The sequence below is a fragment of the Bos mutus genome, chromosome 19, assembly GCF_027580195.1.
Source record: "Bos mutus isolate GX-2022 chromosome 19, NWIPB_WYAK_1.1, whole genome shotgun sequence".
Classification (NCBI taxonomy): Eukaryota; Metazoa; Chordata; class Mammalia; order Artiodactyla; family Bovidae; genus Bos; species Bos mutus.
Window position 1 is genome coordinate 14,054,542 of NC_091635.1, and position 22,820 is coordinate 14,077,361.

Below are 22,820 nucleotides of genomic sequence, written 5' to 3' on the forward strand. Positions count from 1 at the left end.
TTTTCAGTGAGGAGGTCTGAGAGAAATGGGCAGTGGGTGCTGGGGTGTGGTTGTCATGGCAGTGGGGTTGTTTGGGGAGTTAAGATCAGAACCAGTGTCTATGGAGGGGTCAGAGCCTGGCATAGAGGACCAGGAGGGGACTGATGGGGGCAGACACCAGGCAGGCCAGAGAGCCCACAGGATGCTGCCTGTGGCTGACTCTAGGAGAGGCATGCAAGGTGTAGGGTTTGGTCTCTGCTAAGACCTGGCCCAGGCTGGAGGCTCAAACCTGGGCCCAGGACTCTCTTGGCACATTGTGAGGGATAGCCCCACACCATTGTGACCCGTTTACCCCAGGGGACAGGAAGGTGGGCTGGTGGATACTGTGGGCACAGTGGGCTGGGGGCCTAGGGGCCCTGGTGGCCCTAGGGACCCCCATGGCCATGGCTGAGCGGCCACGGCCCGGGTGGGCCTCGTATCACAACCCTAACACCAACAGCTGCCAGGACCTAGGCAACTCCATCCTGCTGCTGCTGGGCCTTATCATTTGCATTAACATTGGCATCAACATGGTGACGCTGGTCAGGGTGGGCCCGGGCGGGAGGGTGCTGGCAGGACGGCTGGGGGGCAGGCCCGATGGCCAGGGCCTATCTGGGGTCACTGTGTCCTTCCTCACCTAGCTCTGGCGCAGACTCCGTGGCTTCTTACACCAAGTGTTCCGTGTTATTTGTGAGAAAGGTAAGTGGAGGATGGGGACGGGGGGGGCATGGGAAGGGCAGAAATCGAGTATTCTGTCCCTGTCCTTAAGCTGGCCCCTTCCCTCCCGCTCTCCCTCTCAGACTCCATAACTACGCAGCTTCTCTTCCTGCACCCTGCCTCTCCATCCCTGTAGGAGCCAGGCTCCCCACCAGCCTCTCACCTCTCCTCGATCCACAGAAGCTTCTAAGTTACGCTCACCTGGGAAGCAGACCCAGCCCTCAAAGCATAGCTCTCCAGCAGTCCACCTACGATGCACCATGGACGCTGTGAAGATGACGGTGACCCCCCCACCCACTCGCCGCCGTCACCGTCGAGGCTCTTCATCGCGCCGTGCCCGCCGCCCGGTGGCCTGGGCCCCTGACACTGACGACGATGATGACGAGAAGCCCCCACATCAGCACACAGCGGCCTGCTCCCACAACTGGGACTACCCTGAGGATTGGGAGGGTTTACAGACTGCCCAGAGGTTCTGGACTCCCTGGGCCCAGGACACGTTGGAGCCTCCGACCCAGACCATCCGCTTCCAGCAGACTATAGAGGGAAGGCCCCTCAAGAGAGAGATGCAGTCTGATCTGGGCCTAGAGGCCTACGTGTACCCTGTGAATCCCCCACTCCCCAGCCCTCAGATCCTGAGCCACAAGAACAGTGGAGGGGGGGCAGGGGCAGGGGCCCAGGCAGAACAGGAGCAGTGCGCACCAGCCGAGCCACCCATCCTGGGCCCGGCCAATGTCCCGGACATCCCCCGGCGCCGCTCCTCAGGGCGCGTCGCCTACGATGCCAGGGATGTGAGGCGGCGGCTGCGGGAGCTGACCAGGGAGGTGGAGGCCCTGTCTCACTGTTACCCTCTGGCCTCTGGATCCAGCACAGCTGAGGGGACGAGAAAGGACTGGGTATACCGTTCCCTGACAGAGAGGTGACTGGGAGAAGAATAAAAAAAAGAGAGGAGGTGGATTGTGGTGGTGTGTGTGGAGGGTGGTGCCAGGGCCCACACAGCACCCAGAAGCTTGGTTACTAAGGAAATGATCTCCCTGGCAACAGGGCCTAGAGAGCCCTGAGGCCCCTCATCAACCTCTTGGCCCCAGGCCCTGTCCTCAGCCTTTTCCCAGGCCTTTCTTGGTTCCCAGGCTCCTGCCTGCCTCTGCTCCATTTTCTTTAGTGTTCGGGGAAGCACCCCCCAAATCCCACTCCCTATCCCCAGCAGTACTGCACTTGAGGGGAGACCCTCATTCCATGGCTCCACCTCCTCAAGAGGTCTGGCTCTTGCCAGAGCCCAGGTTCAGGCTGCAGCTACAGGTGAGGCGTCGTCCCTCTTAAGCCCTGGACTCTTTGGGGAGGGATGGCTGAGAGTGAGGATACCCCGGCCCTCACAGTTCCCCTGTCAGAACCCAAAGCTCCTGTACCCTCGAGCAGGCTTGGAGCAGTGATAAAATACTGAGGACGCTGTGGCCCTCTGTGACCTCATGCCTCTGCTCAGCATCTCCATGTCACAAATGAGACGGGCTCAGAGAGATCACGTGACTTACGGTCATATCGACTATAAGGATCAACTTCATGGCCTCAGATCCTCCAGCCTCTGCTCCCACAGGTAGATCCCCTTTGCTTCTGAGTCAGCTTGGCCCATCAGAGTCTCCCATCTTCTTCAGTTACCCATGGAAACTCATCAGAATATTCCATCCACTGGACATCTGAGAAACCCAGGCCCTACCTACTTCTAGACAGTTAGGATCACCAACACATGCTCAACTTGTGAACAAGGAACCAGGCTGAAGGACTAGACCTCACCTTCCATACCAGATGGGTTCCTGGAATGTGAGCAGATAGGCCTTTTATGAATCACCTCGCTTCTCTGCCATTTTCCTTTGACCAACATTATTGATCATTTTAAACTGACTCCACTAAGTGGATCTATTTTGAACACCTACTATATGTTTGGAGGCTGGATGGGAAATGCCAGCTGGGTGTTCCTCTATCTTTTCCCCTCTCTTTTTGACCACACAGTGCAGTTTGTGGGATCTTAGTTCCCTGACCTAGAGAAGGCAATGGCAACCCACTCCAGTACTCTTGCCTGGAAAATCCCATGGATGGAGGAGCCTGGTAGGCTGCAGTCCATGGGGTCCCTAGGAGTCGGACACAACTGAGCGACTTCACTTTCACTTTTCACTTTCGTGCATTGGAAAAGGAAATGGCAACCCACTCCAGTATTCTTACCTGGAGAATCCCAGGGACAGGGGAACCTGGTGGGCTGCCATCTATAGGGTCGCACAGAGTAGGACACAACTGAAGTGGCTTAGCAGCAGCAGCAGCAGCAGTTCCCTGATCAGGGACTGAACCCAGGCCCTTGGCAATGAAAGTGCAGAGTCCTAACCATTGGACCTCCAGGGACTTCCTTGTTCCTCTCTTTCTGCTAAGTTGTTCATTGTACAAACAGAATGACCTGAGGTCCCCTCAGTACCACTTTCTTGCTGCTGCTGCTAAGTCGCTTCAGTTGTGTCCGACTCTGTACGACCCCAGAGACGGCAGCCCACCAGGCTCCGCTGTCCCTAGGATTCTCCAGGCAAGAACACTAGAGTGGGTTGCCATTTCCTTCTCCAATGCATGAAGTGAAAAGTGAAAGTGAAGTCGCTCAGTCATGTCCAACTCCTAGCGACCCCATGGACTGCAGCCTACCAGGCTCCTCTGTCCATGGGATTTTCCAGGCAAGAGTACTGGAGTGGGGTGCCATCACCTTCTCCACCACTTTCTTAGATCACAGCAATGAACCCAGTTTAAATCATAGATTCCTTTTGTCATATCAACAAGTACATCCAAAGTTTGTGTTTTGTGAATTTCATGTGGTTTTCTTAAGATAGCAACTAATCCTTTTTCAAGTTGGAGGGGTGACTCAGTGGGAGAGCAATTGGTTAGGAAGGAGAGAAACCATGGTTGAGGGGTGGTCTCTAGCAAAGGCAGCAACCTCATGCTCTGAAGTAAAGGGGCCGGTTGGCTCAGTGATCACCAACAGCAAAGACTGCAATCCCTGGCCAGGAAGGGATGGCCATGGTGGGTGCTAGAGGGCTTATGACAGGGAAATTGGCAGAACTGGGAGGGAATGGTGCAGTGGGGTGACCCCAGAGTGGACTCTTACTGTCACCCATCCATCTAAACACCCTAGCTGCACGCTGCAAGCAGGTGTGGGTAGGGAGTCCCAGTGGGCTATAAATTGCCATATCTCAATGAAATGGAGGAAATCCTTTATGCATGGCTCAGTCCCTATGAAGACTGTCTGCGCACTGTAGTTACATTTTCAAATCGAGTTAAGCCAGCCCCTACAAAGACAGAAGGTCACACTGAACTCTGGGGGCTGGGCTCCATTAGTGGGAGCCAAGGGCAAAGATAGCCACATCAAGAGCCAGCTGAGTGGATGAAAGACGTGCCACCTCTGCATTGTGACTCCCTGCAACATGCCTCATTGTGACCGAGCTCCCTCACCTGCTGGTAGGTATCCCAGGTCCCACCATGAGTGCAGTGTGGGTCAGGGCTGGTGGGGGGGGGGCGGGTGGCCCAGGTGGCCCTAGGACCCCCCCACCATGGAAAATCAGCTCTGGTCTGACAACCTGGGGTGCTGCCATCAACACCAAGAAAGTACCCAGGATGTGGAGGACTTCCTGCTCCTGCTGCTGGGGCTTGTCATTCTTGTCAACATCGGGATCAACGTAGCAACTATGGTCAGTGATGGTTGGGGACACCTGGGGGTGAAGAGGGCTGAGGGTGGGAGCCAGCAGCTGGCACTTGCGCCTGCAGAAATGGTCTTGGCTGGGGTGGGCTTGGAATGGTGAGTAGGGAGAGCCTGGCCTTCATTCCCACTCCACCCATCCCACTCCACCCCTAGATGTGGCACAGGCTCCAGAATGTCTTAGACAACAGCATCTGTTGGATTAATCAGAAAAGTAAGTATGGAAGACAGGTAGGGGGCATCTGGCCCCTGCCACTCCCAAGACACCAGAAACCCAGGTCCCAATCGTTCCCTGACCCTGAAATCTTCTGACAGTTGCCAGGCCCTCACAGACTCTCTTGCCTCTCCTAGATGAAATCTTGCAGGCTTGTGAAAGTTCCCCCAAATATCCTCCAGCCAAGGCCAAAGACGTCCACGTCCACTGTACCCTGGACCCTGTAGAAGTGAAGATGGCCAGGCCCACTCACTGCTCCTCTTCCTCCTACCGCCGCCCCCACAGCCGAAGCCGCAGCCGAAGCCGCAGCCGCCACCCTCACCGCCACCAACCTCGCTGCCAGGGCCGCAGCCGAAGCCGCCCCTGCAGCCACCAGCGGAGGTCGAAGAACCGCAAACAATTCCCCTACAGTTGCTCGGTCTTCGGTAGGCCACGTCACAGCCACAAGATGTCACAGCTGCGGGCGAGGCCCTCCTTTGATCGGGAGGACCTGGACTCCTACCTGGAGGAGGACGAAGACCTTGCCTTCCCACTCCCCAAGTACCCGAGGGGGGGCTGGGGAGGGCTCTACCAACGGATGGGCCTGCCCTCCAGCGTGGGGCTCTGGGGCCGCCAGGGTGGGATCCTGGCCAGCCTGCCGCCACCTTCTCTCTACCTGTCACCTGAGCTGCGCCGCCTGCCCAAGCGTGTGGAGGCCAAGTCTGAGCTCAGGCTGCAGTCCTTCGGGCCCCTCTGCTCACCATCCCACACCTGGGGCAATGTGGAGGTTGACCAGTGGACCTCGTCTCCACCGCCCCCCCGACGGCTGCCCCCCAACCCCTCATGGGTCCCTGCAGGGCACAGCCCTTACCCCTCAAGGGGCCAGCTCCTGTATGACAACTGGGATCAGCGGCGACGTGGTCTGGAGGCTTCTGAGCCTCCCTCTGCCCTGTTGACCCGGGGCTCCCGGCCCGAAGCCCGAGAGCACTACTCCCCACAGGTCCACCGACGGAGCCTCATCGGCCATGCTCACGGCCAGCCCAACCGCAGCCCCAACCCCTCCACGGGACACTTGAACTACTCCCGGGATCCGCATGAGGTCCGGCGCCGGGCAGCCGAGTGGACTGAGACACTGCCCACTAGGCACCCTCTGACCACCTCCACCTCCCTCACTGTGCTGGGCGAGGCCTCGTACCAGCGGGCCCCGGCTCCCAGCTCAGCTCTGCTCCTCCGCTCCTCCCAGCCCCTGCCCGAAGTCCAGGCTACAGAGCCGCCCCAGCCCACCTTTATGCCACTCAGCCGGAACCCAGGGGGCAATGCCAGCTACCAGGTGTACGACAGCCTGGAGCTGAAGCGGCAGGTGCAGGAGAGCAGGGCGCGAGCCAACTCGCTGCCACCTTCCAACTCGGCCTCCAGGCCCTCTCTGCATAGAAGCCGGACTGGGAAAATTCATTGACCGGCAGCCAGTGGGGGCAGTGGGGGGCAGGGCATGGAGAAGGGAATAAAGATCAAGAGTCCAGGAAACGCTGGTGGTCTGTGGCTTGGAAGCACCGCTCCTTCAGCCTGGGTCCCTGCCCTTGGCTTCCTGAAGCCAGTGTCTCCTTCTTGGCCTGAGGGTGCCTTTGGCTTAGTGGCCACAGTCCTGCCAGCAGGCCCCTCCTAGGCTTATATTATGAACGAAGTAGATTTGCAGGTGCAGACTCCAAACCACTGGTCTCTGGGCACCTACTGTGTTCTCAGCTGTCCCTGTCCCCAAAGCTCATATAAGAAGCTGCTTCCGAAGTGGGAGGGTCCCCATCTGAACAGATCCAAGTCCACACCCAGTGAAGAGCATGAAGAAGGCCAAGGCTCTGGACTCCAGCCAGGCCTTCCCCAGGGTTCTGATGCCAGGGGTCTTCCTTGTCTCAGGAGAGGCCAAGGAGATGGAATGTGTGGTTTGAATGAGTGACTCAGTGGGCTGTGAGGGAAGGATTGATGGCTTGAGGAGAGGTGTGCTGGCCTCTGGGGCCCTGCCTGACCCCAGTTACCAGGGAATGCCACTCTTGGCCCTCTTTATTCTCCTCCTCCCTCATTGTGACCCCACCCACCTCCCCATTATGACGCAGTCCTTCTCCCCCTCCCCCACCAGAGGAGTCTGGCTCCTAGTGAGTATGTGGGGGCCAGGGGGCCCAGGTAGCCCTGGGACCCCCAGCCATGGGTGAGCGAAGCTACCACGGAGCCCAAGCGTGCTCTGGCACCAACCCCAGAAAGTGCCAGGACCTAGGAGACTCAATTCTTCTGATCCTGGGCAGCTTCATCTTGCTCAACGTGGGGATCAATGTGGTGACTCTGGTCAGGGCAGGATCTGGGCAGCAGTGTTGGGGGAGCCTTGGGGTCTCAAAGGGGCTTAGGTGGGAGGGCTGTTGGGGTGTGGCCAGACAAGGATTGGACTTCAGGGCTCACCCTGCTCCCGGACTCTCCCCTCCTCTGCTTCCCTCAGCTCTGGAAACACCTGAAGAACTCCTTGCGGACTCTTTTCCGTCATTTTTTCCCCAGAGGTGAGTGGGCCCCGGCGTGGGCTCCGGGGACATGGACCTGTTCCCTTTCTTCTATCCCCGTCCCCACCCTTAGCCCCTCAGGGACCCAGGCTTGGTCACATCTCGCCTCTCCCTGCAGACAAGCAATCCAGCTATGCAGGCGGCCATCCCATGTGCGTGCGTTGCTCCGTGGATCCCAAGAACCCGTGCTCAAGAGTTCCGCCCCGCTTCCACCGCCGCCCAAGCTTCCTGCTCGGGCACCCTAACCACCTGGACTCCTGGATACCAGACACGAACGATGAGAAGGCTTCTAAGTGCTGCTGGATGTCGCCTCAGTGTGGACATGTCGGAGCTCCCGTGGAGGTGCCATGGGGACTGTGGAAGGAGGGGCTGATGGGAGCTGGGGAGGACCCTCAGATCACAGCCTTAAAGGCCCAAGCCACCTTCTACTCTAAGCCGGAGACATCTTCCAAGTTCCGTAGGATGAGCAAGGTGGACATGGTTCCACTGCGCCTGCCCCAAGAGAGCAAGACTAAGACCCCAGACCATGACCCAGCCCAGGCCCAGACCCACTCCCCGGTCCAGTCTCCTGGGCATGCTCCTACCAAGGCCCAGACCTTCTCCCCAGCCCACCCCCCTGAGCCCAGCCCAGCCCAGACCCAGACCCACACCCCCATTTATCCCCCTGAGCATGCCCCACCTCAGGCCGAGACTGACTCCCTAGTCCTTGGCCCTGAGCACAACTCTGCCCAGGTCTGTGGTCCGGAGCACACCTCAGCCTATACCCTGGACCTGGCCCCCTCACAGGGCCCAGCCCAGTGCGAGGGCCACACGCTTACCCACACGCTGACCCATGCTCATCTAACCTATACCCATGCCCAAACTCTGATCCCTCCCCCAGCTTCTGCCCCAGTCCCTCCCTCAGCTTCTGCCCCAGTCCCTCCCCCAGCTTCTGCCCCAGTCCCTCCCCCAGCCCCTCCCCCAGCTTCTGTTCCAGTCCCTCCCCCAACTTCTGCCCCAGCCCCTCCCCCAACTTCTGCTCCAGCCCCTCCCCCATCTTCTGCTCCAATCCCTCCCCCAGCTTCTGCCCAGGCTGCTACTTCTGCTCCAGCCCCTACACCAGCCCCTGTCCCCATGTCTGCCACAACCGCTGTCCCTGCACTGGTCATGGCCCTGCCGACCACTCCAGTCCCTTCCACACCCACTTCCTCCATCCTAACTTCTATTCCCTCTACTTTGTCTGCCTTCAGCCAAGGCCTCTCCACTGGCCATGTGGTTTATGATGCTCGCAGGGTAAAGCAGAACTTATTCCATGTACGTGCCCCTCAGAACTCTGGGTATTCCATAAAGGACTTAGGTACACTCTCCAGGCTCCAAGAGGGGCATGGCCTGGTAAGCTCTGGTACAGCTGAGCAAACATTGAAGCAAAGTAGTGAGGACAGTGCCAAGCCCTTCACAGGATCCATATTGGGTTACCTGGAGTTGGGGAACATGGAATGGAAGCTTTCAAATGATGTCAAGGATGAATCTGTGCAGCCCAAGACCTTCCCTTACTGCAGTTTCCACCCTTACAGCTCTGAGAAGCAAAACACGGACTCCCAGACTCCAGTCTACCCCAAATTCCTGGTGTACTCCAAAGATGCTACCCCTTATCAACCTTGCTTCCATGTTCCAACCAGTACCCAGAACTCAATGAGTACTGTGCCTCCACCCTGCACTCTTTCTCTGCCTCTCATTTCTCCCAGATCCTTTGTTGTTCATCAACACAGCAACCACCAGAAGCCCTCCACCTTAGTACAGACCCCCAAATTTCCCCCAACCTCCAAGTCTCCTCAGTCTGTCCTCTCTTCCCAGGGTCCCATCCCTCCCCAGTTCTCCACTACTTCCCAAACCCAAAACCAGCCCCAGCCCCCTGAACTTCATGAGAATCTAGGCCTCAACCAAGACCATGGTCTCCAGAAGATCCCAGGCCCTTCAGAAGACACTAGAGTTCCCAGAAAGCCAGAGCTTACCCCGAATCCAAACCTCCACATGAACCCAGGCTTTACTCAAGACCCAGGCTTCCACAAGAGCCCAGGCCTTGCTCAAAATCCAGGCCTCCACAAGTGTCCAGTCTTTACCCAAGACTCAGGCCTCCACAAGAGCCCAGGCCTTGCTCAAAATCCAGGCCTCCACAAGTGTCCAGTCTTTACCCAAGACTCAGGCCTCCACAAGAGCCCAGGCTTTACCCAAGACCCAGGCCTCCACAAGAGCCCAGGCTTTACCCAAGACCCAGGCCTCCACAAGAGCCCAGGCTTTACCCAAGACCCAGGCCTCCACAAGAGCCCAGGCTTTACCCAAGACCCAGGCCTCCACAAGAGCCCAGGCTTTACCCAAGACCCAGGCCTCCACAAGAGCCCAGGCTTTACCCAAGACCCAGGCCTCCACAAGAGCCCAGGCTTTACCCAAGACCCAGGCCTCCACAAGAGCCCAGGCTTTACTCAAGACCCAGGCCTCCACAAGAGCCCAGGCTTTACTCAAGACCCAGGCCTCCACAAGAGCCCAGGCCTTGCTCAAGACCCAGGCCTCCACAAGAGCCCAGGCTTTACCCAAGATCCTTATCTCTGCAAGAATCCAAGCCTTTCCCAAGACTCTGACTTTCACAAGGATTCAGTCATTACACAAGATTCTTGCTCCCAGAGTTTAAGTTCTACTCAAGAGGGAAGTTTCTTTAGAAGCCCATATCTCACCCAACCTTCTGGTCTCCACAAGATCACACCATTTCTTCAAACTTCTGACATTCAGAGGAGCTCAGGCTTTAGGCATGACTCTGGAGTCTGTAGAAATCTAGAACAAAACTTCTATAGAAGTCAAGAGCTCTCCCAAAAAACTGGCCTCCATAGTATCCCACACCCTTCTCAAGATTCTGGATGTTACAAGAGTAGAGGTAATGCCCAAGATCCAGGAGTGTCCAGGAGTCTAGGCTTTACCCAAGATTCTGAACCACAGAAGAGTCCATGCTTTGTCCAAGACCCTGGAGTCAACCAGAACTCAGGCCTTACCCAGGAATCTGGTCCCCATAAGAACCCAGGCTTTGTGCAAACCCCTGGCCTCTATAAGGACTCAGGAGACTACAACAATCCAGGCCTTACTCAAGATTCTGGAGTTTACAAGAGCCAAGACCTTACTCAAGATTCTGACCTCCATAAGAATCTGGGCCTTACCCATGTCACCGAAGTCAAAAGATGTGATGTTCCCCAAGATGCTAAACTTCACAGGAGCCCAGAACATTGCTACAACCCTAACCTCCACAAGTACCCAGGAGTTATTCAACATCCTGGCCCCCAGAAGGGTCCAGCCCTTACTCAAGACTCTGGCTTCTCCAAGACTCAGGACTTTATCAAGGGATCAAGCCTCCAAGAGGACTCGCACTTTGTCCCCAATCCTGTCCTCCACAAGAACCCTCTGGGAACTGACTGTGTCCAAGTTTTGGGCCCACTTCAGACCCCAAAGTCATTTATATCTCAGAAGATTCCTCAAAGGCATGATGCCGGGCAGCATGTTCCAGGGGCTTCTGTCCCACCTAGCCAGCCCTCCTCCCCCGCCAAGGCCCAGGAGGTCTACAATAATCGACAAACCTTCTCAGAGGTGCCTGTGCTGATAGAGCTGCAACCACCCTCCCGGCGAGCAGGCAGCCAAGACTGGGTGTACCGCCCCGTGGACACAGCTCCTGCAGCCTCCCAGAACTATCGCCAGATGTCTATGCCTCCCCAAACCAACTGGAAGCCCCACTGCCCAGGGTCAGGCACCCGGGTAGGGCACGTGGTCTTTGATGCCCGCCAGAGACAGTTGGGAGCAGGCAGGGACAAGTGCGAAGCGTTGTCTCCCAGGCGCATTCACCAAGAGATATCCAACAACTCACCAGAGATGGCCAAGGCGTGGGGATATCAGTGTGTGATGAGAAACTTAGAAAAAGAGGGGACCAATGTGCATAAAGAATAAAAAGGCAAGAGAAGTGTTCTGTGGTTATTTAAGGCCATCCACCCCAACCCCACCCCTCAGGTGGGGGATAAGGAATGAAACTCCCAGCTTTCCTGCTGTCGCTGTCTTACCTTAAGCTTTTATCCCCAAGGCCCTAGAGCTGCATTCTCCATTACAGTAGCTACTAGCCAAATATGCCTATTAGAATGTAAATGAGTTTAAATTAAGTAAAGTTTAAAAGTGTTCTCAGGGAGTTCTCTGGAGGTCCAGTGGTTAGGATTCAGCACTTTCACAGACATGGCTGGGCTTCAATCCCTGGTCAGGAGTACTAAGATCCTGCAAGCTGCAAGGCACAGCCAAAAAAAAAAAATTTGTTCCTCAGTCTCATGATCTAAGTGCTCAATAGCCACATGGAGCTACTGGCTACTGTATTGGACGGCACAGATTTAGAACATTTCCGTCATCACAGAAAATGCTACTGGAGAGCAATACTTTAGAGTTCAGGGCAACTTTACTTTCCCTGTCAGCCATCCAAAGCATAGCTGCTTTAAGATGGGCTTTCCTTGTGGCTCAGGTAGTAAAGAATCCACTTGCAGTGTGGGAGACCTGGGTTTGATCCTGAGTTGGGAAGATCGCCTGGATAAGGGAAAGGCTACCCACTCCAGTATTCTGGCCTGGAGAATTCCATGGACTGTATAGTCCATGGGGTCGCAAAGAGTCAGACACAACTGAGCAACTGTCACTTTCACTTTCAGGGAGCTTTAAGAGGCCCAGAGAACTTAGTTCTTTTTAGGCTGGTTCAGAAGCCACCATCTAGGGAGGAGGTTAAGATGTAGAAATGGATGCCCAATGCCTGATTTCCCCAGACTGTGAGAAAGAGCCCAGGCTTCAGTTTTCCTGATCTGGTCTCTTGGGTCACAACCTGTTGTATGGAAATTTGCCTTCCTGGTTCTGGGCTGTGTTTGGGGCTCTTGGCAACAGGGGGAGAAGACCTCTCTTTGTCAGTGATTAGGAACCCCTGAATTTTAGGCTCCCCAAATTGGGCCCTGGATTCTGAGGGTCCCCTCCTTTTGTTGTTCAGTCGCTAAAGTCATATCTGACTCTTTGTGACCCCATGGACTGCATCATGCCAGGCTTCTTTGTCCTTCACTATCTCCCAGAGTTGGCTCAAATTCATGTCCGTTGAGTTGTTGAACAGGCCTTTGATTTGTTATAAGTGTCTCCACTTGCCCATTTTCTTGCCCATGGACTTAGCCCTAGTTTACTGTGGAGACAGACCCCTGGGAAAAAGGACTATAAGAATTCCTGGTCCAGCATGCACTGGTCTAATCCGTGAGCTTGTCTCTGGTTACCTATCTTTCTGCCCTATTATTCTGGCTCCTAGTTTCATCCTGGACTTAAGCTGTGTCCATGATAGCACTGGTCGCTGAAAGCAATTTTCTTCCCCTGATACTTTCTCATTGCCCTGCCCCAGCCCACCTGGGAGTTTCCTCTGGACTTGATTTTCAGCCCTGGTAACTCTTCTGTATACGCACCTGAGCTGCGAGATTCCAAAGTGTTTGCCCTGATACCATTTGTGTGTCTGAGGTGGCCATCACTACTATGTTCCTTTGGATGTCAATCCCTGGGTCATCACTACCTACGTATTCTTGTTTAACATTACCACCACTGATTCCAAAGATATTCATCCCAGTTGGGAAACCCCTTTCCAACACCTCTCTTGCTCCGCGCTGACCTTGGACAAGTCATGTGGCACCTTCCTAGGCTAGCAGTAATTGTATGCAAGGACTCTTCTAGATTTAAGTTACCAGGGCACCTCTACTCTCTCAGGCCCTAGGCTATGTGCCTCATTATCATTTGCTATTTGGATCCATCCTATTATGTCTCTGTTCTAAGCCCAAGGAATGTTTGCGATTGACCTGGCCTTGGAAAGACACACTATAGTTTATTTCCATAGAAACTACAACTTCCATCAGGCACTATTTCAACGGAACAGGAAAGGATCTGGGGGCGTGGCTCTAATGCCCTGGTAGCTTGGAAGACAAACTACAACTCCCAAGATAGCCAGGAGATCTCTGCAAAGCCAAAGGAGAGATTGACTGGAGGCCGGGCTGGTCCGGAACCACCTCCAGAAAGGGGCGTGGTTGTAATGTAGGGGCGTAGCCTTGTGAGCAGCAGGAAGAAGTTACCTGTTGAATCTTCCTACCCATTTTCTTTTCAGACCTTGCAGCTACCCCTAAGAGGGAAGCTGCAGACCACTAGCCTCTTCCGAAAAAGAGGTAAGGGGAGGTAGACAGGGGGCGGCGAAGGAGGCTATTGCATTCTGTAGGAGGGGCCAAACAGCCACTTTAACCCGCTGAGTCAGGTGAATCGGTCCATGGGGGTGGGGACTAGCATATGAGAAAAGGGCAAGGACGGAGGAGGTATTTGTTTGCTTTCAAGACTAAATTTAGAGCCCTTCATCTGCAGACCCATTGGTAGATTGTGTCTTGGGCACCCTCTCGATCTCGGGAAGAGAAAATAACGGAGGGGCGAGTTTTCCACAGCAGAAGGAACAACGTTTCTGGGCTTTCCCCTGTACGTGTATTTCCTAGCCCCCAAACGATAGAGCCATATGGCTTCTGCAGTCTGGGGGAACGCTCCCTGGTGGAGCCCACCGCCCCCAGCCCCAGCCCGGCCGCTCACAGACATCGACTTCTGCTCTGGAGCGCAGCTGCAAGAACTAACCCAGCTGATCCAGGAGCTGGGTGTGCAGGAGAGTTGGAATGATGGGCCCAAGCCAGGACCAGATCTCCTCCAGGCCAAGGATTTTGTGTTCTCTTTGCTTAGTAAGTAACCCTCTTGCTGCTCTCAGCTCCGCCCCATCCCATCCTGGGCTCTGGATCATGCCTTCACGATCCCTACTCTTCCCTTAGGTCTCATTCATCGCAGGGACCCTCGCTTTCCTCCCCAGACAGAGCTCCTGCTGCTTCGTGGTGGGATTCGAGAGGGCTCCCTGGATTTGGGACCTGCGCCTCTAGGTCCCTACACTCGGGGACCTCACTACGATGCTGGCTTCACACTCCTGGTGCCCGTGTTTTCTTTAGATGGCACTGGGCAGGAGCTGCAACTGGACATGAGATCCTGTTACGCATGGCTCTGCCTCCCAGAGCAGGTACGCGGAACCTCGGTCCGGGAAGCATGGCAGGATTGCCTAGGACCCCCAGTCCCAGGAGGACGTGATTGGATCCACCCAACTGATAGCAGAGAGGGTCCCCGGGACCCGCAAAGCTCCGTGGACCAGCCACACAGTGACATCATTGAGCCTGAGGCACACGAGTCTTTGGAAAAATCACCTAGTAATGTTTCAGTGCCGGAGTCACCCCAGCAAAACCTAACCGATATTGGCTTTCCCTCACCATCGGAAGAAACGAATGATGACGTCACCAAAGCAGCCGATGTTAGCCCAGGGCCACAGCCGTCGGAGGCTCGGGAGGCATGGCCCACATTGTGCCCCGCCCAGGTGGCTGCTTGGTTCTTTGCTTCGCTGGCTGCGGTCGCTGAGTCCCTATTCCCCGTCCCGGGTGCCCCGCGCTTGGTCCACGCAGCCCGCCACGCAGGGTTCACTACCATCCTCCTGGCTACGCCCGGGCCCCCGCGCCGCCTCCTGCTTTTCGACCTGATCCCCGTGGTGTCTGTGGCCGGCTGGCCCCAGGGGGCTCGGAGCCACTCGTGGGCCGGCCCGCTGGCCTCGGAGTCGTCCTCCTTCTACCTGGTGCCCGGCGGCGGCGGCCAAACGGAGCGGCCGGGAGCCTCCGGCTGGCAGCTCTGCTTTGCCCGCCAGGAGCTGGCGCTCAAGGCGCGCATACCCACTCCGCTGCTGCAAGCGCACGCGGCGGCCCAGGCGCTGCTGCGCCCGCTGGTGGCGGGGACCCGGGCCGCGGCGCCCTACCTCCTGCGGACGTTGCTCTACTGGGCGTGCGAGCGGCTGCCCGCGCTCTATCTGGCGCGGCCCGAGAATGCGGGCGCCTGCTGCCTCGGGCTGCTGGATGAGCTGGGCCGAGTACTCGAGGCGCGGACGCTGCCCCACTATTTTCTGAGTGGCCAAAAGCTCCGTGCGGGGGACGGCGCCTCTTCGCTGCTCGGGGCGTTGGCCCTGCTTCGCGGGGACCCTGCCCGGGCCCTGCGTGCAGCTGTGGAGGAGGCCAAGGCTGCGCGGAAGGGGGGCGGCTTAGCCGGCGTGGGAGCCGGGTCCCATTAAAAACGCTGTTCGTACTAACGTGGAAACTGCTTCTGTTTGCCGATGGGGTGTGGAGGGGACTGCTCTTCCTCCACCTGGGAGACAGGCTGAACCCCTTGGGCCCGAAGAATCCGCGTTCTAGAAGGCCTCCTGTCTGGTTCCTCGCCATCCTCCCACCCTCCTCCAGCACCATCCCTGGCACAGGTCGTTCCATTCCGGCCTCTCCACTTTCAACATCTGTGGCCAGCACCCTTCTTGCCCCGGTGCAACCTCTTGCATCCATCTCCCCCCAGTGCTTATGGTCTTTTCTCTTAAGGGTCAATAGAGGTAATATATTTGCTGAAAAAAGACGTGAAAAGGAGAGAGGTATGGAGACCAGGGACTGACCAATTTGGTTCACACAAAAGCAGAGATATTAAGGAGGCCGGATTTCACCCCAGGCTAGTCCTCGCCACCACCGCTATCCCCCACTTTCCTCATCCAGTGATGTCCTCGATCCCGGGCAGTAGGGTACCTTTCTCCATTCTCGAGGCGTCCACCATTCCATCTACCTAAGCCCAAGCTCTCCCCTCGTGCAGATTTGCCTTCTGTGGAGTCGCCTATTTGTCCCTCCTCCACTGAACCCCGAAACAGGCGGCTCCGGCTGCCTCTAAGACCGTCCCCACTCTCTGGCTCCAAGGAACCCCGGGGTTTCACCCGCCCAGCTCCCCCCACCCCCCACGGCCCTTTCCCGGCGTCTCCGCCCCCTGCCCCGCCCCCGGGCCGGCTCTCGGAGGAGGGGGAGCTGCTGTCGCCGCCGCCGCCGCCTGAGCTTCCCACCGCCGCTACTGCTGCCGCCGCTGCCGCCGCTGCACTCTGTCCAGCCGCCAGGCCCAGTGTTCACTTCGCCGGACCAGGGCGCTCTGCGGAGACACCCTCACTCCTTCCTGGGGTCTGGGACGCCTAGCCGGGCGTGGGGGGAAGCCCCGTTTGCGGGGTACAGGGAGGGAGGAGCCTGGAACCGGAGCCAGCGCCAGCCGTCGCCGGATTGACAAGACAGGACAGGTTGAGGGGCGTCGGGGAAGGAAGAGGGGGTGCTGTAGGCAGTCCCCGGGAGGAAGAGGAAGCCCTGTCGCAGAAAGCTGGGATGCGCTCTGATTTATAGGGGGTCTGTTCACATTTGGGGACCCGTGACAACGTGGGTGCACTCCTCTCCTGGGGGGCTGGTTGGATTGGAGGGCCTGGGATCTAAACAGTACCAGCTGTCCCCGAGGAAATTAAAGGGCTGCCAGAAAAAAAAAAAAAAAAAACACCCAAAACCCCAAAACCTATGCTCCTTATTCCGAGGTGGCAGAGGGCCCTCCAGACAACCACCTGGTGTAACCACTAGGAAGGGCGGATTTGGAGGTGACTTCAAAAGGAGTGGAGGGTAACAAGGTGAGGAAAGGGGCTCAGCACCTGGAACCCTCTGCCACTAGAAATGGGGGTGACTTGGTAAATACTGGTTTTGTCCAGAGACAGGGTCTGGGAACCTCTGCTTGCTGAATGGGGACAGTCCGAATATCTCGAGACATAGTTTTGGGGGGATTTCAGTGAAAAAAGTGGGGGATTCTTCACTTAGAGGGTGGCAAAGGAAAAGGAACCAAGGTTGGGTTCTTCGCTGACATTGGCAGCACCCCAGCAGGAGTGGGGTGAGCGAATATCTCCAAAGCTAAGGACCCACACCCTTAAGATTATAAGAGTGGCTTTGTCAGGAACAGGGGGCCTGGAAATAGGGTGGAAAGGTGCCTGGGGATATTGGAACCACGTCTTGGAAAATCTGAGGGTCTTGCCTTTGGGATAAGGTTAGTGGGGGACAGGGACACAGGAGACTAGAGAAGGGGAGAGTTTTCTGTAGGGGGCAAAAGTCGAGGGTGGGGTCCATTGAGGGGTAAATAGGCTGCTGGGTCCCACGAAGCTAGTAGGAGGCCCAAGGGTGGGGGCTGGCGCCTGGGCTGGGGGTCCTCTAGGGTTTATCCTCAGGTCCTGCGGGTAGGGCGGTGAGTCGGGACCGGAGCGTCCAGAGCATGTCCTGGTGAGCGAGCGGGCTTCTCTGGGGGAGGGGGTGCCCAGCGCGCTCCGGGCGCCTGCCGGTTTGGGGGTGTCTCCTCCCGGGGCGCCATGGCGGCACTGGCCAGTAGCCTGATTCGGCAGAAGCGGGAGGTCCGCGAGCCCGGGGGCAGCCGGCCCGTGTCGGCGCAGCGGCGCGTGTGTCCCCGCGGCACCAAGTCCCTTTGCCAGAAGCAGCTGCTCATCCTGCTGTCCAAGGTGCGACTGTGCGGGGGGCGTCCCGCGCGGACGGACCGCGGCCCGGGTGAGTGGCTGGGGCGGGGTCTCCAGGCCTGGGGTCTCTCTGCCTGGGAGGTTGAGGCCAGGAACTCCCGAAGAGCGGGGCCTGACCGAAGTGGGGGAGCTCCCCGAAAATGAAGGGGTGGGCCTGGGCCACCAACTCTCAGCCAGACGATACCTCAGTTTCCCTTTTCTTTCGCCCGTAACCCCGAGTCTCCTTGCTTTCGAGGGCAAGGGGAAGGCACGAGGGGCTAAGCTGGGTGCCCCGAAGCTTGGCAGCTCCTTCTCGCCGCCTCCCCCGTACCCAACACGAGTCCCCACCCCCACCATCCTCCGCCTACGTGCCGGCTCTCGCGATTCTTTCAATCCCGAGTGGAGGGGCCTGGGGGTTCCGGACGCCTGGGTCACCCCGAGGGTTTCTGCGGCTCTGGCAGCCCCGCCCCCGCCCTGGTGCTCCCGCTCCTCCGAGCTGTGGCTCCGTTCCTCCTGGCCGAGCTTGCCTGGCTCGGCGCCAATCTCCCCAGCTCTCCCCCGGGTGTCCTTGCAGCTACCTCTCCAGCCCGCCCCTCTGTGCGCCCTCCTCCCGTGACCTGCGCTCCAAGAAAGGAGCTGGGCAACTCCCCCCCGGCGACCCCCCCTACGCGACTCCAAAATCGGGCTTCACGGGCTCAGGGGACCCTCTGCTATGAGGGACTCAGACACAGTACACTGGGAGACCCGCACGGAGACTGAGGGTCGTACCACCTACGAGGGGGTACCGGGAAGTCGGCCGGGAGCAAGCCTCGGGGGACGAGAGTTGTGAGGGTTGGCGTGTGGTCCCCGTCCAGGTGCGACAGTCAGGGAATCCCTTTGGCCTCTCTTTCCCCCGCTCCCAGCTCCCCTAGGGAGAGACTGCCCCCCTCCGCGGTCCTTCTCCCCCCTCCGCCGTCGGCCCTCCGTAGTGGTACGGTCCGCAGCCCACCCTTTGAGTGGGACCCGGTCCCCACGTGATTCAGCCTGCCTCGCCAGCTCCCCGGCCCCCTCCCCCATTTCCTTGGTGTGGTACCGAATGTCCCCCATCCCAGGCGGGTTACCTGGCTGAAGGGGAGAGGCTGAGGCTCAGGGAGGGCTGGGCCCCCGCGAGCCAGTAGACTGACAGACAGACAGACAGACAGACAGATGGGTCAGTGTCAGACAGGCCGGCGCTGGGCCAAGGAGAGGCCCGCGCCAAGCAAGCGGCAACCGCAGCAGCAGGTGCTGAGTCAGCATCAGACCCAGTCCCACCCCCATCCCTGAGGAGGCGCCCCTACCCAGTGGTCACCTTACTGCCCCTACAGTCGCACACACACTGCCCTTTCAGCAGGCCTGCCAGTCTCTCTCTGTCCTCTACCTTTCCATACATCTCTGCCCTCCTCTTCCCTCTTCTCCCCTCCCCCCCTTATGGTTGAGCTGTAGGGTAGGAATTAAGCGTTTAAATAAATTTCAATAAATTAAACTGAAAACTGGTTAGAGGCAGCAGAAGGGACCCACACCCCAGCTTCCTCTGGCGTCTGAGAGAGGTGGGAAAGAGCTTGCTGGGAGGGCCCTGGGACCGACCCTCTTCCTTCCCTCCATTCTCTTTTTCTTTCTCTCCTCTGATCCCGCCAAGTGTAGGAATGTTTCTGGGAACAGAGATGTGATGTTCCAAGATGAATGTCTCTCTCTCCAGAACCTCAGCTCAAAGGCATCGTCACCAAACTGTTCTGCCGCCAGGGTTTCTACCTCCAGGCAAATCCCGACGGGAGCATCCAGGGCACCCCAGAGGACACCAGCTCTTTCAGTGAGAGGGGAAGCCAGCTGCCTGGTGGGAGGGGGGAGAGTGGGCACAGGCCATGACAATACTATTCCCGCTTCAGGATCCATTGGCTCTTTGACTCCCAAGGGAAGAGCTGGAACTGGAATGTGTGTGTGTGTGTGTGTGTGTGCTCAGATAGGAGTTGGAGGTCTGGGGTACTGAGGCTCCCTCTCTCTACCCCCAGCCCACTTCAACCTGATCCCTGTGGGGCTGCGAGTAGTCACCATCCAGAGTGCCAAGCTGGGTCACTACATGGCCATGAACGCTGAGGGGCTGCTCTACAGCTCGGTGAGACAAGGGGGTGGAGTGGCCTGGGGTCTGGGGACTCCTCTAGGACAGACTTCCCAACTACAAGTATTTTGCAGCTCAGAGCTCCCTATCCCTCCAGCTCTTGCCAACACCCTGTCCTCACTGCCCACTCAGGAGCACCTACTCTAGATTCCCTTTAATCTCTCCTCCTTGAACAGCCCCCGGTGTACCCCCAGGCTTTTGAATGTCCAACTCCTTCAGGCTTTTAGGATCCCTGTGTCTCCTCCTACCTCCTCGAAACTTCATTATTACTCACTATCCCAGAGTCATTTGGGATATTGGGAAAGGATTCTGGAATTCCTCCAAGCAGGAATTCCCTCCAGGTCCCCTGGATGGTGAGAGGTTGGGAATGGAGTAGATTAGAGAGAATGTATCTTCTTATTCCAGGCCCCCAGAAGTCTAGTTCCTGGCCTTTGGGGGCCACCAGACTCTTTTTCATCCTCCTTTTGTCCCAGTTCCTGCATGGACTCAGAAGTTGGTTCTCCTCACCTCAGATATATGGATTGCATCCTGCCTTGTTCTTCCCAGGGCTCCCTTCTAGTCCAGTGATGTGTCTTTTTGTCTCTCTGTCTGTGTGTGCCTTTCTGGGTCTTTGTCTCCTCAGCCGCATTTCACAGCTGAGTGTCGCTTTAAGGAGTGCGTCTTTGAGAATTACTATGTCCTGTACGCCTCTGCTCTCTATCGCCAGCGCCGTTCTGGACGGGCCTGGTACCTGGGCCTGGACAAGGAGGGCCGAGTCATGAAGGGAAATCGAGTCAAGAAGACCAAGGCAGCTGCCCACTTTGTACCCAAGCTCCTGGAGGGTGAGTATGGACCCTCTGGGAAGAGACAGGCCACATGGGAGGGTATTGACCTTGACATGGATATTTAATGACATACAGCTCAGGGGTTATAAGTGTTTTAAGAAGATACCTGTTATGACAGGCCAAGCCAGAAAGACTTTGGCCTTGAGGGATTTGGGGAGATCTCCTTTTGTGGGTTGGGGTTCCCAGAGGCTGCATGGAGGGGAAGGGAGCCTATTCAGAGCCCTCTGGGTGCCTAACTCTCCTTCCTGCTCCTCTCTCCCCACTTCACAGTGGCCATGTACCGGGAGCCTTCTCTCCACAGTGTCCCTGAGACCTCCCCTTCCAGTCCCCCTGCCCCCTGAAATGTCATCCCCGGACTGGAGGCTCCCTGCACTCGCACAGAGCCAGCCACCACCACAGCCTGTCTCCCAGCCCTGCTCCCGGCCCTGCTCTCACCACCGCTGCCACACTCATACCCTGTGCAGCCAGGTCCCACCAGGTGCTCTGCCCTGAGGGAGCCTAGGGGCCACTGTGACTTCTGGGCCTGCTGAGACCCTCAGACTCTTAGGCCCAGGGTTGGGGGTCAGAGAGGAAGATGTCTGGAAATGGTCCTGGCTGATCACTTCTTTTCTTCCATGCTCACCCCTCCAAAGCCTTTTTCTGAGATGATGCTGGGGCTTCCAAAACTGATAGAACCAGGGCATAAATCCTCCCCATCCTGGTCTCAGCCAGTTCCTGGAACCCTTTTCCCTTTTCATTGCCACTGAGCCATAGATCTGTAGGTCCACTGGCGCTCAGGATCATTCCTTCTTTCTCTACTCCACCTTCTGCCTTGTTCCAGACAGGTTCCAGAACACAAGGCACCCCAGCCAGGGCTACTTCTGCACTCAGGCTCTGTGCTGGAACACAGGCATGCTGCCAGGCTCTGTTCTGGATCCATCAGGCTTCTGTCCTTGACCCAGATGGACCCCTGACTTCAAAATAGAGAGAGGCTGGATTTGAGCCCTGTCCAGCTTTTGGCCTTGGCCTGAACTGGGACCTGTCTCAGATCACCACAGTTTGAACTTTCTTATCCCAGAGACACCCAATTCTAGAGCATGGTGTTCTAGACACATATGGAGCCATACTTCCTTCTGAATCTTAGCTCTATGACATAGACCAGGGCTCTCAGCCCTTTCCTTCAGGATGGAACGGGGGTGCTATGTAGCCATATTATTGCTCTAGAGTAAGTTCTAGACCCACGTTCCCACCTTCTCTAGTGATACCTGTTAAGCATGAGCTCTAGAAAGGACCCAGCTATGATTCACAAAAAACTAAGTTCTAGATGGATCAAGAACCACTTCTTGTTTTTCCTAGATAATTTTCTAAAACTCTTAGTCTGCCTGTAGAATGCTAACCTTATTTTTACATGCAGTTTCTAGTTCCTACAGCTCAGTTGGGGTCCTGTCGGGAAACAGTCTGAGGAAGGGCAAAGGAGTTTCGGAAGGAATCCCTGGCTCATAGTAGGGCAGCTAGGATGGGGAAGGGACCAGAACCATGGAGTGACTGGACCTGTGCCTGGGTTGAAGGGACATGAATACGTAGCTACCTCAGCAGGAATTCCTTCCAGGTCCCCTTTAAAGCTGAGGTCTTTAGGGTAATAGGTCTGGAATAAAAAAGACAAATGTGACTCCCACCCACCCACAATGAAGAGACCCCAGTTCAGCAATAAGCCCCACCCTTCTCACCTACAGATCAGGCTAAGGAGGGTGAGGGCCTCTTGGGTTCTAAACCTCATACACCCCCACAAGCTTCTAACTGAATAAAATTTGCTTTACCTAAGAGCTTATAACTTCAGCTGGGTTTTAAGTACCCAAAAAGGGCCTGACTAGATTTTTCTGAAAACATGCAGAGAGCTCAGGGCAGGCCTGAAAAAGATCAGAAGCCCATCAGTGAACTGGGAGGGATACTCTGGGTGGTGGCAGACTTGGTAAGAGTAGACTGAAGAGGCATTAAAGGCAGACTTGGGCAGAGTAGACTGAGGAGGCACTAAAGGGAGGGGCTAGGGCTCAGAGGCAGGTTGCCTTTCCTCAGGCTCTTTTTACTTCTGGCTTGTCCTAAGAGGGGTGGATGCTCCCCTCACCCACACAGACCCCGCTCAGGCTCCACCCATCTCCTGGATCTGCTCCCAGGGGACCGGGTCTCTACTCCACGCTTTCTCAATTAAAGACGATTTATACAACTGAAGTGTTGTCTGTCATCTGTGGGTGGCAGGCTTTGGCAGTTGCT

At 56.8% G+C, this 22,820-nt stretch overlaps 5 protein-coding genes across 7 annotated transcripts; all 5 read left to right on the forward strand.

Moving 5' to 3' along the window:
- The first annotated feature begins 24 nt into the window (after positions 1-24).
- Positions 25-1,678, forward strand: SPEM1 (spermatid maturation 1). The gene is made up of 3 exons (XM_005889941.2): positions 25-560; positions 660-717; positions 916-1,678. The coding sequence occupies exons 1-3, from the start codon at positions 417-419 to the stop codon at positions 1,653-1,655; spliced, it is 942 nt and encodes a 313-aa protein (XP_005890003.1). The 5' UTR covers positions 25-416; the 3' UTR covers positions 1,656-1,678.
- Positions 1,679-4,304: 2,626 nt separating this feature from the next.
- Positions 4,305-6,099, forward strand: SPEM2 (SPEM family member 2). Its single transcript, XM_005889940.1, has 3 exons — positions 4,305-4,442; positions 4,607-4,664; positions 4,802-6,099. The coding sequence occupies exons 1-3, from the start codon at positions 4,305-4,307 to the stop codon at positions 6,097-6,099; spliced, it is 1,494 nt and encodes a 497-aa protein (XP_005890002.1).
- A 737-nt stretch (positions 6,100-6,836) lies between these two features.
- Positions 6,837-12,549, forward strand: SPEM3 (SPEM family member 3). Its single transcript, XM_070357309.1, has 7 exons — positions 6,837-6,974; positions 7,123-7,180; positions 7,299-7,979; positions 8,157-8,203; positions 8,252-9,254; positions 9,723-11,076; positions 12,504-12,549. Exons 1-7 carry the CDS (start codon positions 6,837-6,839, stop codon positions 12,547-12,549), a joined length of 3,327 nt encoding a protein of 1,108 aa, XP_070213410.1.
- Positions 12,550-13,260: 711 nt separating this feature from the next.
- Positions 13,261-15,397, forward strand: TMEM102 (transmembrane protein 102). Of its 2 annotated transcripts, XM_005889939.2 has the most exons (3): positions 13,273-13,398; positions 13,714-13,947; positions 14,035-15,397. In XM_005889939.2, exons 2-3 carry the CDS (start codon positions 13,734-13,736, stop codon positions 15,357-15,359), a joined length of 1,539 nt encoding a protein of 512 aa, XP_005890001.1. In that variant the 5' UTR covers positions 13,273-13,398; positions 13,714-13,733; the 3' UTR covers positions 15,360-15,397. The 2 variants fall into 2 exon arrangements, with proteins under 2 accessions (XP_070245495.1, XP_005890001.1); XM_070389394.1 differs by having other exon boundaries at positions 13,261-13,947; positions 14,035-15,396.
- Positions 15,398-16,394: 997 nt separating this feature from the next.
- On the forward strand, positions 16,395-22,772 carry FGF11 (fibroblast growth factor 11). 2 transcript variants are annotated; one of them, XM_005889938.3, is made up of 5 exons: positions 16,395-17,670; positions 19,333-19,443; positions 19,643-19,746; positions 20,372-20,570; positions 20,844-22,772. In XM_005889938.3, exons 1-5 carry the CDS (start codon positions 17,478-17,480, stop codon positions 20,912-20,914), a joined length of 678 nt encoding a protein of 225 aa, XP_005890000.1. In that variant the 5' UTR covers positions 16,395-17,477; the 3' UTR covers positions 20,915-22,772. The 2 variants fall into 2 exon arrangements, with proteins under 2 accessions (XP_005890000.1, XP_070245496.1); XM_070389395.1 differs by having other exon boundaries at positions 20,456-20,570.
- Positions 22,773-22,820: the final 48 nt, after the last annotated feature.